At 45.8% G+C, this 16,416-nt stretch overlaps 5 protein-coding genes across 5 annotated transcripts; 2 read left to right on the top strand and 3 right to left on the bottom strand.

The window, feature by feature from the left end:
- Nucleotides 1-14: 14 nt before the first annotated feature.
- Nucleotides 15-1,068, bottom strand: SS1G_04738 (hypothetical protein; the record flags this gene model as incomplete). Its single annotated transcript, XM_001594880.1, has 2 exons — nucleotides 15-958; nucleotides 1,050-1,068. The coding sequence occupies 2 exons, from the start codon at nucleotides 1,066-1,068 to the stop codon at nucleotides 15-17; spliced, it is 963 nt and encodes a 320-aa protein (XP_001594930.1).
- Nucleotides 1,069-4,157: 3,089 nt separating this feature from the next.
- SS1G_04737 (hypothetical protein) lies at nucleotides 4,158-6,800 on the top strand (the record flags this gene model as incomplete). Its single annotated transcript, XM_001594879.1, has 2 exons — nucleotides 4,158-4,532; nucleotides 4,587-6,800. The coding sequence occupies 2 exons, from the start codon at nucleotides 4,158-4,160 to the stop codon at nucleotides 6,798-6,800; spliced, it is 2,589 nt and encodes an 862-aa protein (XP_001594929.1).
- A 1,055-nt stretch (nucleotides 6,801-7,855) lies between these two features.
- SS1G_04736 (hypothetical protein) lies at nucleotides 7,856-8,747 on the bottom strand (the record flags this gene model as incomplete). The annotated part of the gene is made up of 2 exons (XM_001594878.1): nucleotides 7,856-8,674; nucleotides 8,724-8,747. 2 exons carry the CDS (start codon nucleotides 8,745-8,747, stop codon nucleotides 7,856-7,858), a joined length of 843 nt encoding a protein of 280 aa, XP_001594928.1.
- Nucleotides 8,748-9,033: 286 nt separating this feature from the next.
- On the top strand, nucleotides 9,034-10,338 carry SS1G_04735 (hypothetical protein; the record flags this gene model as incomplete). The annotated part of the gene is made up of 2 exons (XM_001594877.1): nucleotides 9,034-9,530; nucleotides 9,579-10,338. The coding sequence occupies 2 exons, from the start codon at nucleotides 9,034-9,036 to the stop codon at nucleotides 10,336-10,338; spliced, it is 1,257 nt and encodes a 418-aa protein (XP_001594927.1).
- Nucleotides 10,339-10,791: 453 nt separating this feature from the next.
- Nucleotides 10,792-16,113, bottom strand: SS1G_04734 (hypothetical protein; the record flags this gene model as incomplete). The annotated part of the gene is made up of 6 exons (XM_001594876.1): nucleotides 10,792-12,840; nucleotides 12,999-14,467; nucleotides 14,681-15,391; nucleotides 15,457-15,837; nucleotides 15,906-15,972; nucleotides 16,036-16,113. The coding sequence occupies 6 exons, from the start codon at nucleotides 16,111-16,113 to the stop codon at nucleotides 10,792-10,794; spliced, it is 4,755 nt and encodes a 1,584-aa protein (XP_001594926.1).
- Nucleotides 16,114-16,416: the final 303 nt, after the last annotated feature.

The raw sequence follows: 16,416 nt of genomic DNA, 5'->3' as shown, positions 1-16,416 counted from the left end.
CTCAGCAACAGCACTCACTCTGCCTTCGGCAATGGAGCAACCTCGTCTATAACCCCCTTAACAACCCTTTTGTTCACATATCCCTCATCGGGACTCGCCCATGCATAATCACAATACTCTCCCAGGATTTTCCTAATCCCTTCCGATAACTCTTGACTCTCTGCTCTCCTGTCTAAACTCCACTGTTTTTTTGCTTCCGTCACTTGCCGTCCGGGTATATCAATTCCATCTAATACGCTATTCCACACCCGGAGCGTTTCCTCAAACTCTCCAATATTGCTCACACCCATTACAGATACACCAATGGGTTCAGAACTGACTTTGCCGTCGAGGGCCCAGCGTTCAAGAGCCCATCGTATAGCCACCACCTCCAATCTCTCCCCGCGTTCCTCTACCCATCGCGCAGCCTTCTGAACACAAGAACGTAGTTCCTTGGGCGCCGGATGCCAATCTTCCTTTCCATTATCCGGAACGCCTGAGCTGCGCAGGAGCCCCATTCCCAACACCGAAGCATTGGGCACACAATCCACGCCTGCTTTGCGTAAACGGGAAAGCCCGGTGGTATAGAGAGAGTGATTTTGAATCGTAAAGTTTGCATAACTCATCACGCAATCTAAAGGTCTACCCGTCTCGCGCAGAATCATTTCGGCGAGGGAACAGAGGACTGGGACAGGATACCCCGAGATACCGATATAGTGGATTGTCCCCTGGGCTTGGAGCTCGCGCAGACAGTTTATGGCTTCAAGGACTTCGGGGGGAGAAACAAATTCGACGTCGTGGAGGTAGACAACGTCGAGGTAGGAGGTGTGGAGGCGGGTGAGGGAGCGCGAAATAGAATGTTTGATCCAGGACGGGGAGTAGTCGAATTCAGAACCGCCGATACGTCCGCATTTCGTTATGAGGTAGTAGCTGGAGCGGGGGTGATTGGTGAGGATTTGCGGTTGTTGGAGGGCGCGGCCTGGAAATGTGTTAGATCATGAGATTTAACGTAGGAGGGGTTAAGGGAAGGGGAATGCATGCCGAGGATTTCCTCAGAGGGGCCATAGTACGGAGACGTATCAAAGGCATTTATGCCCGATCCTAAAGCCCTTTGCACAATCGCATTTGTAGGAAGGGAGAAAGGATCAGCATTGTATTGGTTATTGAAAGTGGCGGTGCCGCAGATTAGAGGTGGAAGAACTGTTGAGAGTGGTGGCCTAGTTGACATTTTTCTTGATTGGGGAAGGGTGAAAGTAGCCGTGGAAGGTTGTCGACAGGTGTGAATGAGACTGGTGAGGATGCTCGAATGATTCGAGAGTATACACAAAAAGAATGTAGGTGGATGAAGGTGTGAAAGGAAGAGAAGAAATTCGGAGGAGAACTATAACATAATGGAAAGAAGAATGAGTTAGTTGACTTTGTGAGAATTGCCAGTGTAATGCCATGGTCGAGGCTTGGAGGGGGATGGGGTTATAGTGAGTGGGGTTCGATGGCTTTTTTCCCTCCTTGACAATTTGCACTATCAATCGATGAATCAATGCACCTTGGCTGATTTGGTTGGAAGAATTCAAAGGAAGAATGACACGAATTGACCAATCAAAAGAATTCATTTATTTAGCCTATTTGTGTTTATGATTTGAAATACCAGAACCAATTCGACCTTTTTAAACTTTCTAATAAAAAAAAAGCCTTATTTAGCAGAAAGTGTCAATGCAAAATTAAAATCGTACCTGTGACCCCTCATTATTATGCGAGGTCGATGTTTTCTGGGGATTTTCCCCAATGATAAGGTTACTAGCGATAAGAATCAGTCAGAGTCGGCACTTCTGGTCAGGATTACACAGCAGTATATCATCTCCATCTATTCTTATTTGATTTCTTATTTCTCGTTAGCACTTGCGCAGTTCTATAAGAGAATATGAACATGGCGAGATGAGATGTATGATGCTGCCGCAACCACGTTTTGACCATCCAATTGAGTCGAAGATCCTGTTGATCTTCTATACAGAAGTACGGAGCAATGATGTACCACACGGAGTGCTTGCCTATTATTAGCCGACTACATGGCAGGTAGCGCGATAATTAGATCTTTGACAGGTGGGATGAGCCTAGTCGGTCCTCGGACGGTTTAGTAGTTGTCTCGAAACATGGGGAAGTTCAGATCAGTGTTTTTGTCCTGTATGCTTGTTGTGTGATCAAGTCTAGTGAATTGTATGGCTAAACTTCCATCTCAATTAAACGGACTGAATTATGATATATTAAGTCGAGGGAGAAATACTTATTAATCCATTGGTATACGATATAATCACCATCCCATGGAAAGTCCTAGGTACCTATTAATAGTAAGAAAAATATGACTTGATATTTGACGCATCTTTACATCACCAATAAGTAATCGTTATTGTCTCTTGTGAACGTCGGTTTCAACCAAGGTAAGATTTCAAGTCAATGAGATAAGAGCAATGAGGAGAATACCTAGTAGGTACTCTATATATACCTATATGTATATACATCCCGAGTAAATGATGGTCACGCGTTGATGTTCAGGTACGAATGCAGAAATGCCACTAACGGCCTGACGCTTTCATTTAAGGCTTGGTAGTCTTACGATGTGGATAGCCAGATTCTAGATCGAGATCAATGAGTTCCAGCGTGCTTTGAGGGATTTGGGGGATGTTAGTACATAGCTAGGTAGGTAAGTAGTGGGAACCAATACTTATTTACCTAGGTAGGAAATGATAAAAGGGAGAAGTAAAAAGAAAAAGGAAAAAAAAAATCAAAGAATAGAGCAATTAGGTAGCCCAATCTATTATTAAATAGCAAAATAAGATCTTACGTTTGTATTGGAATACTTTTATCACGGACCAGTAAATATCATGGCTTGCTTGCGATCTTCACATGGCTGAGAACGGCATGAAGTGAGTACCGAAATGTATCTTGCATCTTATCTCTCTAGTAGGGAAGGGAGCTGTATGGAAAGAGGTATTTTTGTATACATATATATATGGTATATATATTATTGATTAAATAGTAAGGCTAATCAATATTATTTGTTTTCTCTTGAATGTACTGAGTAAGATATGCATTGAATGTAAAGCCACCCTCAACGGAGAACGGAAGAATGATATCTAGGTAATTCGACATCACTTATCACTCTGAGTGGGGAGGTTGAAGAAAGATGCATTCGTACCTGCTTTACTCCTCTACGGAGCAATACCTACTAGCTGGAGATAGTAGTTATAAAAAAGCTTAATAACTCGGGAAACGCGGCCATCAGTCGTTTTGATGGCCAAGGATTGATGGCGTTGTGGCCTTATGGCCTTGTAATATGAAATCGGAGCTGTAATTACCTAGTACGCCAGTATCGGTATCTGGATACCTACATACCTACATACCTACATACCTAGGTCCCTAGGTAACTATTCTTTAGTCCTTGATAGATGCATTGTTTTGAATACAAATTCTTCAATACTTTAATTTCAATTTCAATCTCGATTCCAATTTCCAAGAGTAGAAATACTCTCCAGTCTGTCCAGCTTTCCACCTTTCCACCTTTCCAGCCTTCCAGCTTTTCTCCTATCATAAGCTACTCAGGCTTTGTCTGTCCTGCCGTCATAACACATACGGAATACTCATGGATATTTAACTTTGCTTCTCTTTACCCACTATTCCATCATACAATTAAGGAGATCTACGCATTTTCCCTAGGGATACCAAACAACTACAAATAAAACAACTGCCTACCTAATCTTCCTCGTTCACTCTTCTCCCTTCATTTATATTTCATCTGTTCTCTCTACCAATAAATCCATCGTCCGGACGACAATAGGAATACCGTACAATACCGTTCAACGCGGATGACCTTTCCTTATCGTAAAGGTCGCAGCTGATTGTATCGCCTTCCCCTCTGTCGACAACAAAAGGGTATTCAACTCGTCTTTATCTGAACCGGCTCGTGTGATCCAAACTGAGAGTGGAAACTTCACTGTGGCTCAGGCGAAATAAACCTTACAATCACAGTTCCCCACGCTTGCCGAGAACCTGCATAAATTCACAACATCCACTCACTCTCGAGAATTTGGCACAATCTCACTCGACTTTATCTTGGATATAGTTCTTACCGCCCCAACTCTCGATGAATAGTTGATTCCTGATTCTGCAGACATTGCGACTGCAAAATGGGTCATCAGCAAAGTTCTATGAACCCATCGCGGGGAGACTCGCATGGGGACAGACATCGACATTATGACGCTGGTGTGAGTGGTCCAACGTCTGCATCCGACCAAGATCCATATGCTTCTCGTAATGGCAGAGGCGGCAGGCGTAATTTAGTAGCAGCTATCGTTGGTGGCGGATCGAATAATGAGGTACCAGAGAGGAAGGAAACAGCGGCCGAGCGACAACTGAGAAGACTGGAAAGGGAGAGGATTGCGAGGATAGAAGAGCGAGAGAGGAGCATCAAGGAGGAGCATGTTGATGGCGGATATTTAGTTACAATGGGCGTATACACCGGACCGGAAGATTTCAATAAGGCAATAGTGAGGCAGTTGATGGTATGTTGGAGATGATAATATTTGGTAACCGGTCATTATACTAACATGCATAAGATTGAGCGACGAGTCGCACCATTTTGGAGAGGCTTAGATGATTACCAGGATGATTGGACTGAACATCAATTGGTTGCTGCTGGTAGAGGCCTTCCCATTCCCGCCGCAGATGAAGTACCTGCCGAAGATATCGCCGGGCCTCATTCTCCCGACTCAGCGAATGTATCAAGTTCGAATTTACAAAATTTGATGGTGCCATTAGCTTCACGAACCCAATCTGCCTCCTACGACACTTCGCTTAGCCTCTCTCCGTCACACCCGGCATTCAGTACGCCATCTTCAGTACCTCCACTCAACGCCCCTACCACTTCCACCTCTCTGCTTCGACCTAGATCTAAAACGTTGGGCTTGAGATCTTCAGCCAAAGAACCGCCAGCACCGGATCCCGCGCCGCGCGAAATTCAATTACCTAGAGATACCCAAGTAAATGGTCAGGCTATTGAGGCTTTCCTGTATAAGGATGCCGTAGAATGTTCGATATGCTTGATTTGGTATCCCCCGTATCTCAACAGGACTCGATGTTGTGATCAAAGTATTTGCTCTGAATGTTTTGTGCAGATTAAAAGACCGGAACCACATACGCCAGAACACCACGGTCCACCACCAATCGCATCCGAGAATGCCGAGGATACAGAAATGCTAGTTTCAGAACCAGCGGCTTGTCCTTACTGTCAACGACCTGAGTTTGGCGTCACCTACGAGCCTCCGCCTTTTCGTCGTGGACTTGTCTATGCTAAACCCTCTCCAGAAGTAGCCAACTTCTCCTCAGCCATGTCATCGTCGTCGTCGATCAACTCACCGCCTCTAACGAGTTCGGGACTCGCCGCACCAAGAGGAGACAGACGCCGGGCTACGTCATTGTCAGCTAATGATTCTCATGTCATTACGACAGACCGTATCAGACCGGATTGGTCAGCAAAGCTTGAAGCTGCCAACCTGCGCAAGGCCAAAAAGAACGCTGCCGCTTCGGCATTACATGCAGCCGCCTTTGTGCTTCCGGGTACCTCGGAGAACCGCACTTATACCTTTGGCCGAAGCCGCTTTGGTAGAAATAATCGGAGCGACAACAGCGCTGAAGCGAGCGGAACTGCCACACCTCCGAATCGTGATGCTAGCTCCAGAGCTGTTATAGAGTCATCTGGTCATGCGCGCAGGGAAGATCAAGATCCCAATGCTACGCGAAGGATGAGAAGGGACGACCTAGAAGAATTGATGATGGCTGAGGCTATTAGACTTAGCATTGCGGCCGAAGAGGAGCGGAAGAAAAAAGCCAACAAAGAAGCCGCCAAGGAGGCGGTAAAGCAGGCGAAGAAGCAGGCCAAGGAAGATAAAAAGAAAGAAAAAAAAGAGAGGAAGTCAATATATGGTGCTAACGGGAATTCGGCGAGCTCGAGTATGCTGAATCTAGGCAGCAGCATAGCTGCCACTTTTACTGGGAGAAGAAGAGGTGATAGCACCGCAAGCCACTTGGCTATAGAGGTGACACCTGAAGAAGTTGAAGTGCCTGTACAGGGAAAGGGAAAAGGTGTAGATCGCCCTTCTTTGGCAAATCAGGGGAGTTCCACGGATAATGGGCTTCCTAGCGGTCAGCATTCGGATCCTTCTACAAGCTCTAGTTTGTTGGAAACCCATCAGTCAGTTACTTCTCCTGCAAGCCCTGACAAGCTTTCTCATATCAGAGAGATGAGCACCGTTTCTAGTGCCGCATCTTCATTAGTAGAGTCTGGAAATGGTACTAATGCTCAAGGCTCCTCTACAAGCATCGAGAATCCTGGCACTAATGGGGCAAGCTCTGAGGGGAACGAAGATGGTGATTCGGGAACGGAGTCTATGTTTAACTTCCAAAGCCTCACAGCCCTGATTGAAAAGGAGGATGATAATGAGAAAACGCATAGTGCAGATCATGTCGAAAACGCACACGAAGCCTCGGATTCTAGACACGGAAGCCGAGATGAAAATGCGTCTCAAGATATGGATGTAAGCATGGAAACTATACGACCTGCAGATTCTCCTGCTCGTGTCGACAATATAGACCGCAACCACTCGAGTACAACTGGGCTCCAGATGCTAGATACAGAGATCGACACCAGTATCATTACACCGCAGCTAACGATTACACCAGAGACCCCGGCTGTCATGAACCCAACGGAGGAGAATGGAAAACAGCTAGGATCAAGTTTTACGAGCAGAACGAATGCCGAGATAACTCAGTAGAAAGAGAAAAGGACAAACTGGTAGGGGGTTGATAAGTCAATGGAGAGACGATGCGAATGCGATGCATGGGATAATTAGCGAAGCCGGATTGACGCAGCGATGGGTTTCTTTTCTGCATGCCAACCAGTACACTTCACTTACATGCATGTACGTGGTGGCTTTTCTTTCAACTGGCGAGATTGGGGATGAATGTGATGGAGATGAATGCGACGGGCGATATATTACAACTGTTTATAGGCGTAATTGGCGGCGGAATCTTCTCTTGAGGGACCAATATAGTATGCTTTTTCAGTGTGCGGGCGGTCCGAAATTTAGCGGCTTGTACGTATGGGTATGGGACTCGTGGTGTAGGGAGGCTCTTTTGGGCTGGGGCATGGGGCGTGGGGAGGGAATAGGGGTTTCTACGTTATGGATAGCGATAGAATCTCATCATAAAGTTAAATACTTGAATTTACTTGTCATTTCGACAGTGATTGTTGTACAGTGCTTGGGTGCAAGATGTGACGTATAGATTAATAAGAAATGCGCATCCCCTGCTATTCTCTTTGGCCGGGATAGATTTAACAAGTTTGGATCTTGATGGTTTTATACTCCCAACTACTGCTGCTTCTATTTCACTGTTATATTTTCCATATCCCATTCGCTCTGCTCAATCTGGAAAGGAAGCTTCCTCCCTCCACCTTCGCTCGAAATCCCTAAAAGTAGCTAGCTGGTTATGTAACTTCCCAGCACAGTCGACCCGCTAGCGCAAACGTGAGTGCTGCAAGTCTCTCTCGGAGACCCAGACGGGGGTGATTATAACATTGGAGTTCAGCGTGGAAGTGCTAGTTCCTAGCGCGAGATCGATTTGGAGACCCCACGATACTGATGTAGGTTTGAGGCACCCGGGCCCCGCAACATAGGCGTCTCCCCACTCTGCCCACTATAATTACAATCTCGCAGGAACCTTGTAGGTTCAGCATGCTGCATTTCTGAAGAGTGGGTTTTCGATTGCTGGGATTCAGTGTTTGACTTTAGTTTGGATGAATTCTTTCAGATGTTCAGATGGTGGCTTTTCATTTTTGGCGAATATTCTTGGTTTTTCTTTTCTTGAAGACGACCCCTGACGCTGCGGGCTCATTATTCTGCTCTGTGGCTTCCGGTACCTGGTTTAGGTCGATTTTTGAGTCTTCTTCCGTCTCAGGCTTCACAGCTGGTTCTGCTCCTTTACTATTCGATGGAGGCTCTACATCCTCATCGTTCTCCTTTTTGATCTCTATCTTGATACCATTGTCCGTTTCGGCTTTCAAACCCGGACCCTTGCCTTTACCGGTATTGCTCAATAGAGCGTCCAGATCATTGTCGTTATTTTCGGTGGGGTATGTGCGAATCGCTGTGCCCCATCTTTTCCTTTTCGCTTCTTTCGCCTCTTCATCTTCATCCTCGGCTTCCCTCTTCCGAACGCCCAGCGCAAGTGCATCTGGTTTTTTTTCTCCATTTCCGTCGTCAATGATACGCTCAGAAGTAACCTGCCATTCTCCTGGCATAGCTAAATCAGATCTAAATTCATCTGGAACACTAACGCCTAGTTCTGCCAATTGTGCCAACTGTTGCTTTCGCTGCGCGGCTGTTGCTGGCGGTTTCGGCGTTGATGCACTAGGCATGCAGGCTTGTGAAGAACTTCCTGCTTCACCACTCCCACTTACTATTCCATTTAATCGGGCGACTTCGTCTTTCGCTCGATCCTTCTCCCTTTGATCCTTCTCATGGCCACGATGTAGGTCGCGCAGGAAACGTTTGAGATTGCCTTGATGCCGCGGACTCGCTTCATGGTTTGATTTCTCAAGCTTGGTATCTTTGACATATTGCTTACAGTGCTTGCACCAATAACTGGGCTAAATGATGGTTAGAGTGGTGCAGACCGGGACTAGATTCGAAACTTACTGTTGATTTCCAGTATTCGGACATCTTATCAAGGAAACCTGACCTGATTACTGAAGCTGAAGACACGGGTGTTAGAATTGCAGGCCAAAAATCTATCTATTGTGGATTTCATGAGCTTATATTACGTCAAACGTACTGAAGCATCCGTTGATAGTTTAGAGGAGGAAGCTTCGAATCATCACGGACCGACGCGGCCGCTAGCCCTCCAATTTCTCCGGACCAAACTCCACCACAAGCTACTTTATGATGTTGAAAGGCGAGAGGCTAATACGACAGCTATTGTCCCCATCCAGATATCCAAATCGAAACGATGTCCTTAGAGGCAACCTACCGCATAGCCAGGGGTGCGCCAGTACTATCTCATAGTATTTCGGCATCCCTACCAAAAATCACCTCTCGGGTTCTATTGCCTAGAGCACAAACCATTCTCTCACAGACATACACACAACAGCAAAGACAGCTCCATGTCCCTTCCAGACTAAGAGCGCCGAATAGTGGGTTGATGGGGATTAATAACTCGAGTGTGCCGACTTCATATTTCCAACGACCTTCATTACCCGCAAATACCATTATTCGATTCGTTCCCCAACAAACAGCATGGATTGTGGAGCGCATGGGAAAGTTCAACCGAATACTGGAACCCGGTCTCGCTATTTTATTGCCTATAATAGATAAGATAGCGTATGTCAAGAGCTTGAAGGAGTCTGCTATCGAGATTCCTAGCCAAAGTGCAATCACAACTGACAACGTTACTTTGGAGCTTGATGGTGTACTTTATACTCGAGTCTTTGATGCATATAAGGCTAGGTAATTCTCCTTGTTCCCTTGCTAGTGAATATGCTAATGCCCTTCAAGCTATGGAGTCGAGGACGCCGAATATGCTATTTCTCAACTGGCACAAACAACCATGCGTTCGGAAATCGGACAGCTTACTCTCGATCAAGTACTCAAAGAGCGCGCCGCACTAAACACCAACATTACAGCAGCCATTAATGAAGCCGCGCAAGAATGGGGTGTTATTTGCCTGCGTTACGAAATTAGAGATATCCACACGCCCGAAGGAGTCATGGAGGCCATGCATCGACAGGTCACTGCTGAGCGCAGCAAGCGAGCGGAAATTCTCGATTCCGAAGGTCAGAGACAGAGTGCCATCAATATCGCCGAGGGACGAAAGCAAAGTGTAATCTTGGCATCTGAGGCCTTGAGAAGTGAACAAATCAACATGGCGAGTGGTGAGGCCGAAGCTATTCTATTAAAGGCAAAGGCAACCGCTGCAGGTATTGAGGCAGTAGCACACGCAATCGCTTCAGGAGAGGAATCAGCGCAAGGAGCTGTTAGTCTCAGTGTAGCTGAAAAGTACGTTGAGGCGTTTGGCAAGCTTGCTAAAGAAGGTACAGCAGTTGTGGTTCCTGGAAATGTGGGAGATATTGGAAGTATGATTGCTAGCGCCATGGCTGTATATGGAAAAGTTGGTGATGCCCAAGCAAAAACCATGGCCGCTAAGATCTTGAAAGGACAGAAGAGCACTGAGCAGACGAGTACAGAAAACGAGTCGCCCAATGAGGAGATGAAGAGAAGCATGCTGGCGTCTTTCGAAAACGCTACCAAAAAGTAAACTTACTATATGATGTGATATGATATGAAGCAGCGATGCGCTGAAAGGCGAATCGAAATCGGAAGTGGGAATGGAGGAAGGGAAGTGGATGTATGATTACCGGTGATATGTGTTCATGAGCGAACAACTGTATATTGTTTTTTTAGGGCGGAGTCAGATGCTGACACAAAATACCTTTTACCTACCTTAACGTTGAAGAGGTAGTTTTTCCAACTCAAGCAAACCCAAATACTTTAAAATCTCCAATAAAATTATTTTGAAACCCCACGACTTTTGACCAGGAAAGAGACGGGCAACTAAAAAAGGGTCTAATTCAAGCTAAAGATGGTTCTACATTAGTCTGTCCCAATCAAAAAGGTAACAAAAATCAACCACTAACGCCATCTCTCTAAACCTGTTCTGATGTGCATTCCCCCTTTTAGCTCATCTATTTCAGCCGTCACAATCTCCGCCTCAAAGGCCAAACTCCATCCCCACTTCCTCCAAAGCCTTCCCAATCCACTCCAAGACCTCCTGATCTCTCGCCGCGGCGCCCATGGTCTTCACAAACAACGGATACAATCTGTGTAAATGTTTTTTTCCCTCACTCTCGACACCAGGTGTGTCGGGAATTGCCTCGCTTTCACATTTTAACCCTACAAGCTTCTTGAGAATATATAGAAGTTCTTTGCGTTGAGATAATGGCTGCGGCATGCGGCCACGAAGTGGTTGATCAGCAATGTATGCGCGAAGAACGAGGCCACATCTGAGAATCAAGTATGGCGCAGCTGCTTGAGCGAGCTTGATGCGTGGTACAGAGCCATCGTTGAGAGTGACGAGGGAGATGAGTTCATCGAAGCAAACGTAACTCATTTTTGCACGAGGGGAGGGGATTGGATCAACAGTGCAACCTTTGCGAATTTGGTACAATGTGGCTAGTAGTTCCTGGCTGGGCTGGGGAAGCTCGCTGGATTGTACGGGGTGGATGATGGACATGTGGAAAAGTGACTCGGTGTACGTGCGACGCGTTCGGTCCGGTATGACTTGGGCGCCAAGAGCGGGGGTGATGAGCTCGCGTAAAGTTAGGAATGATGCAATGTCGAACTCCTGATCATCTTTGATATTGACTGTTTTGTTTGCAAAATCACAGTCTGCAGAGGTGATTCCAATAGCTATGCTTACTATCGACGTCCATATAGATCGAACGGCTTCTTCATTCAAAGTGATAGTTGGCATTATCGGCAAAATGGCGCCCAGAATAGCGAGTGCTGATATTGTTGCTTGGCGCCATGGTGATATACTCTTCGATATTATAGGAAATGAGTACTTTAAAACAATTGGATTGGCAAGCGCGGCTAAGGAAGAAGATACTGCACCGCTGGTGTAGATGTCTGGCTCCGAGGAATGCGATATAATGAGCTTCTCCGATAAAACCATAGAGGCTTTCGACAAAGCTATGTATGTGGGCCTCTGGACGTTAGAAGTATTATCCTTCGGCACGAAAGCCAATGCAACGAATTCAGCAACCTGGCTAATCAAGGTAGCAGGAACTCCCTCAATATCAGTGCGAATCATCTTAAGCGACTCTAATACCTGAGATTGTAATGGAGTGAGGTACTCAATATCTGCGGAATAGGTAGAAGCATTCGCCTGTTGCATAGCTTCACGAAGTAGGGTAAGCATTCGTTTGACTCGATCGGCATCAAGATCATCTTCCACAAGACGGTAAATCTCAGGGAGAGCAGACACGTAAGCAACTAGATAACCTTGATTGTCGACGCGATTATCAAACGCATCGATTCTTACTGAAGGTAAAGAATCAGACCAAAGGCCCCATGCCAAATCAATCGTAATGCGCGTGAAATTGGTTTTCGTGGCCTCTTTGACATTGCCTCGAGAAAGAATTTGTTGTAAAGCCTTGAAGACAGCAGTATTGATGTCGAGAATTTCGAAAGCTAGCATTGTTTTGAAATGTTCTAACAAGGTTTTCCAAGAGCTTTCGAACGTGGGATGGCTAGTCAGAACATCTAGATAGTCGGCCAACAAATTGGTAATGCCACTCAAAACCACGACAGTAGTCTCAATCCATCCTGTTTTGTCTTTATCAGATACAGTAAGCTCAGGGTCAGTGATAAATTGCAGATGTGCCTCTATCAAAGACAACAATCTGAAGATCACTGATTTCAGGCACATAGACCATGCTACTGCGCTGAGTTGATCCCCATATGCGTCGAAGATTCTTAGTAATGTCTGAATTGCGCCTACATCAATGTTAGATAAAGTACTTGGCCAATAATGTTTGGACCCACTATTTCTGAGCTCTAGTCTTTCATCTGCCGTAACCGACGTGAGGCGTAGTAAGAGAAGCATCCATAAAGCTGCATCTGAAACGGCACGATCATCACCAGATGCCTTTCCTATCAGAGCTTCCTCGGTTGAATCTTCGATAAGATCAGGACTAAGCGAAAAGGAGCTGGTTCTGCTAGAAATGAAATCTGACAGTACCCAAAAGAAGGTGACAGTCTAAAAATTATTAGAAATAGTGAAAGGACAATGCCAGGGGTGATTTATACCGTCAGTGAAATGTTAAGATCATCATCTTGTGTACAAAAATGGTAAAGAGTGTCGACGAGTATCAAAAAGCAAGAATTGGGTAACGATGAAAGGAAGTCCGAACAAACGAGCTGGAGAGAATTAAAAGCAGAGCGGACTAATTTAGCAGATCGAGTAGCGGTTATCTTTGCGTCGGAGTCAAACTTCATAAAGACACTGCCGATGATCTCGAATGCGATGTCCCAACCACTGATCAACTTGTCTCCACATTGCTCGAGAATGCTTTTCAGGCCTTCAAGAATAGCCTTATGGACTTCGACGTCCGTTGAATGTATAGCCACGGTAACTTGTCTCTCTTCCGTTTGAAGTGGACCTAAGGCACGACTCAGTGCTTGAAGTAGCATGGTCTGTATGACATTGCGTCGAACTTCGGAGTCTGCTAAGGTAGAAGTCGCGGCTTCAATCACAATCCTAACGAGAATATCCGCAGCTCTCAGTCGAACAGAAGGTGTTGCAGTAAGGGAAGAAGAGGCAGAAATCAACTCTGATGTCAGCATCTGCCACCCGCTAGCGTGGGGCTCATGTGTCGTTAATCTATCAATATTGATACTCGCAATATCGCCCAACTTCGCCAGCGCAAATAGGTCCTCTTGATTCTGAGTAGTTGGTGCTGTCACAATACTATGGACTTTTTTATGAGCGTAAGATGGCCTTCTTGTTTCAGGAGATGATGGGCTAGAAGGTACTGGCTTTTCTGGTATCTTGAGAATTTCTTCTTTGCTGAACAAATCACAGAGAGCTGAGACAACAGCCACAAATGGCTCATTAGGGAAATCGACAGTACTTTCTAGTAACCTGGTAGCTGCTGTTTCAACCGCTTTGATCTCGGTGCCAAAGTTCGCCCATAATGCAGAGGTGTTATTAACATCCTGACTCTCTGGTCTCTGTGTGGTGGGAGTTCTGACGGACTTGGCACTAGAAAATATTACTAGATCAGCTTGCTGCAACGTACCAAGAACAATCACCCATGCCGAGTCGAGTGTGGGTCCTAATGCAATCCCTAAATTCAATAGTGCGCGAAGACAAAGTAAATTGCGTGTGTTGAGGGTCGGACTGGATGTATCTATGGGCGCATGCTTGTTTCGTTCCGAATTGCTCACCAAACTATCAACACTTAAGAGACCTCTTGCGTTGTTGAAAATGCTCGAGCTAGAAGGCGAGTCCACCGTCGGCGTCGTTGGGCTCTGAATTTGAGTCGTCGTGGCCGTCAAGACATTAGGTGGTACTGCGGCTTTTCCTAGGGTTGTGAGGAAGGCATCTCGAGGTGTCGCAAGTCGTAGAAGTCCGGCTACATGAGTGAATTTTTGGAATGATCTAACCAAGCCATGGTAATATTCTTGATCTAACGCTGCATAGAGAAAGGTTGAACAAGTTGCCAAGATTGCAGGCCAGCATTCGTCCACGATGCCGGCACAAATCTTGACCTCTTGAAATAGATGATGATGTTCGAGAGTTAATGGATTGATGGGAATGGGATTCCTTTTGTAAGACGAACCCCTCTCGATTGGTCTTATATCAGGGGTACTAGGACGAGAATCTGAAGCTTTTGACTCGATTTCAGAATGCCTAGGGCCTTTTTTTCGAGGCCGCTCAGGTACCGTTAGGGGCAGTATGAACTTCGCAAGTCCTTCGGAAAATCCACTAATACATGCAAGAGTGAGGCTGTAGATGTAAGATTCGGGTATCGATGGTGCATCCGTCTTGTCTAGTTGATCGATGCATGGTACTCTCATTGTACTCCATTGCGTACTGACACCAGCGCTTGGCTCAGTCGTACTTACCGTGCTACTGATGATACCAGGAACTCCGCTAGCTTCAAGCATTGCTTGATCTGAAGTGCTACCCTGGCTAGCAATCGGGATAGTAGATTGATGACCAAGACCAATAACGGCAGGCTTTTCCGTGCTGACTCTGACAAAAGCTGCAACGAGATCTCGTAGGATATTTTTCTTCTCTTCTCGAGCATCGTACATGGAAAATATTCTTCTAATCAAAGCTGCTTCGGCAAAGATGCCTCTCAATATTTCCATACAGAGTGATCTCTTCCACAAAGCAGTATCATGGTCAAGCATGTGGGTGAGTAGACCGAGTGCCATTTCGCCTTCAGAAGAAAGAATACTCAAGTGTCTTCTGAGAAGTGTATAGAGAATTCTTGTAGTTCTAACAGTCACTGCAAAGTTCAACTTCTCTGAGAGTGCGTTAATGATGAATGGCATAACTCGGACTCTTAGTATATTTGCTTGCTCGGGATGTGACAGGAATATATCGGCATGATTGGTCAAGACAGATTCAATCAGCTCGAGCCCAAACGTTTGCGGAAGACCAGTGGAATTCAAAAATTGAGGCTTTTGGGCTTCCGTCAACAAGCATATGTCGTTGAAAACCCTATAAGCATCCAGGGCAGCAGCACGCAGCTGGATGACTCCGTCGCCAGTTGGTGCTTCGCCAATGGTGGGCACTTCTAAAGCAATTTCTAACCCATCATTAGCTGCGAGTTTCTATTTGGTAACCGGTTTGGAAACTAACTATCCTCTGCCACAACCTTGTCGAATACAGAAACAACTAACTGTTGAAGGGTAGCAGCAGCCGTATTAAGCACAATGCCGTTCTTGCTTGCCTGAAGAATGGAACATATGTTGAGTGCTGCAGCTAAGAGTTCCCCCTTCAATTCATCTGCATAATTCTGTAAAAGCGACGGTAACGCCTGGAGGATCTTCAGCTGCACATCCAGACCCGCTGATGTAGCTTCTCGCAATGCCTCCAAAACTTCTCTTAGCCTCGATCTGGGAAGTGCACGTGACACAACCAATCTTTGAAGGCAAACGACCGCAATTCCAGTAAACTTGACATTCTTGGTTCCGCAGGCAATGAGGAAAGGTGTAACGAAGTTGGCTCGTTGAGTGAGGTCTAATCGTGCATCAGTGAATAATTCTAGCGTACTATGTGATGACAACATCGTATTTCTAAAAACTGACCTGCAGCTATTTGGGCTTCAGATGTTGATCGCAGACCTCTAATCTCATCCAAACTCTTTTCCGCGGCCTGATATCGCGAATCAGCAAAGGGACCAACTTGAAGGAGGCGGCCGCGTGGAACTGAACTTACATTTCGGAGATCTGTATGCTTTCTTTTGCTCTCCTGTATAAGATTTCCAAGCTCTGAGGCGAGTATCTGCGCCGTCATATTAATTAGGTTTCAATATGAGCATGGCCAAGCCCATTTTCATTATTCCACAAGAGGCATGATGTTTATCATGAGCTTCAGTTGTCCTTTGTGAGTATGGACAATTAATAGACAAAGATTGCCGAGATTTAGCCGCTCTTGACCGCCCGGAATCCTGGATGGAGATGACCCCGCGATCAATCAGCCCTCCTCCCCTTAACAAAACTTTGTTCACCCATTCATACTTCTTACCAACTTTACCGTGTTGCGCAAATTTAGAATATTTGGAATCCACAAAATCTACACTTCTTTTTCTTTCCAGCA

The sequence above is a fragment of the Sclerotinia sclerotiorum genome, genomic scaffold (assembly GCF_000146945.2).
Source record: "Sclerotinia sclerotiorum 1980 UF-70 scaffold_5 genomic scaffold, whole genome shotgun sequence".
Taxonomy (NCBI): domain Eukaryota; kingdom Fungi; phylum Ascomycota; class Leotiomycetes; order Helotiales; family Sclerotiniaceae; genus Sclerotinia; species Sclerotinia sclerotiorum.
Note: the sequence above shows the minus strand (reverse complement) of the source record. Positions and strands in the feature narration are given on the sequence as shown.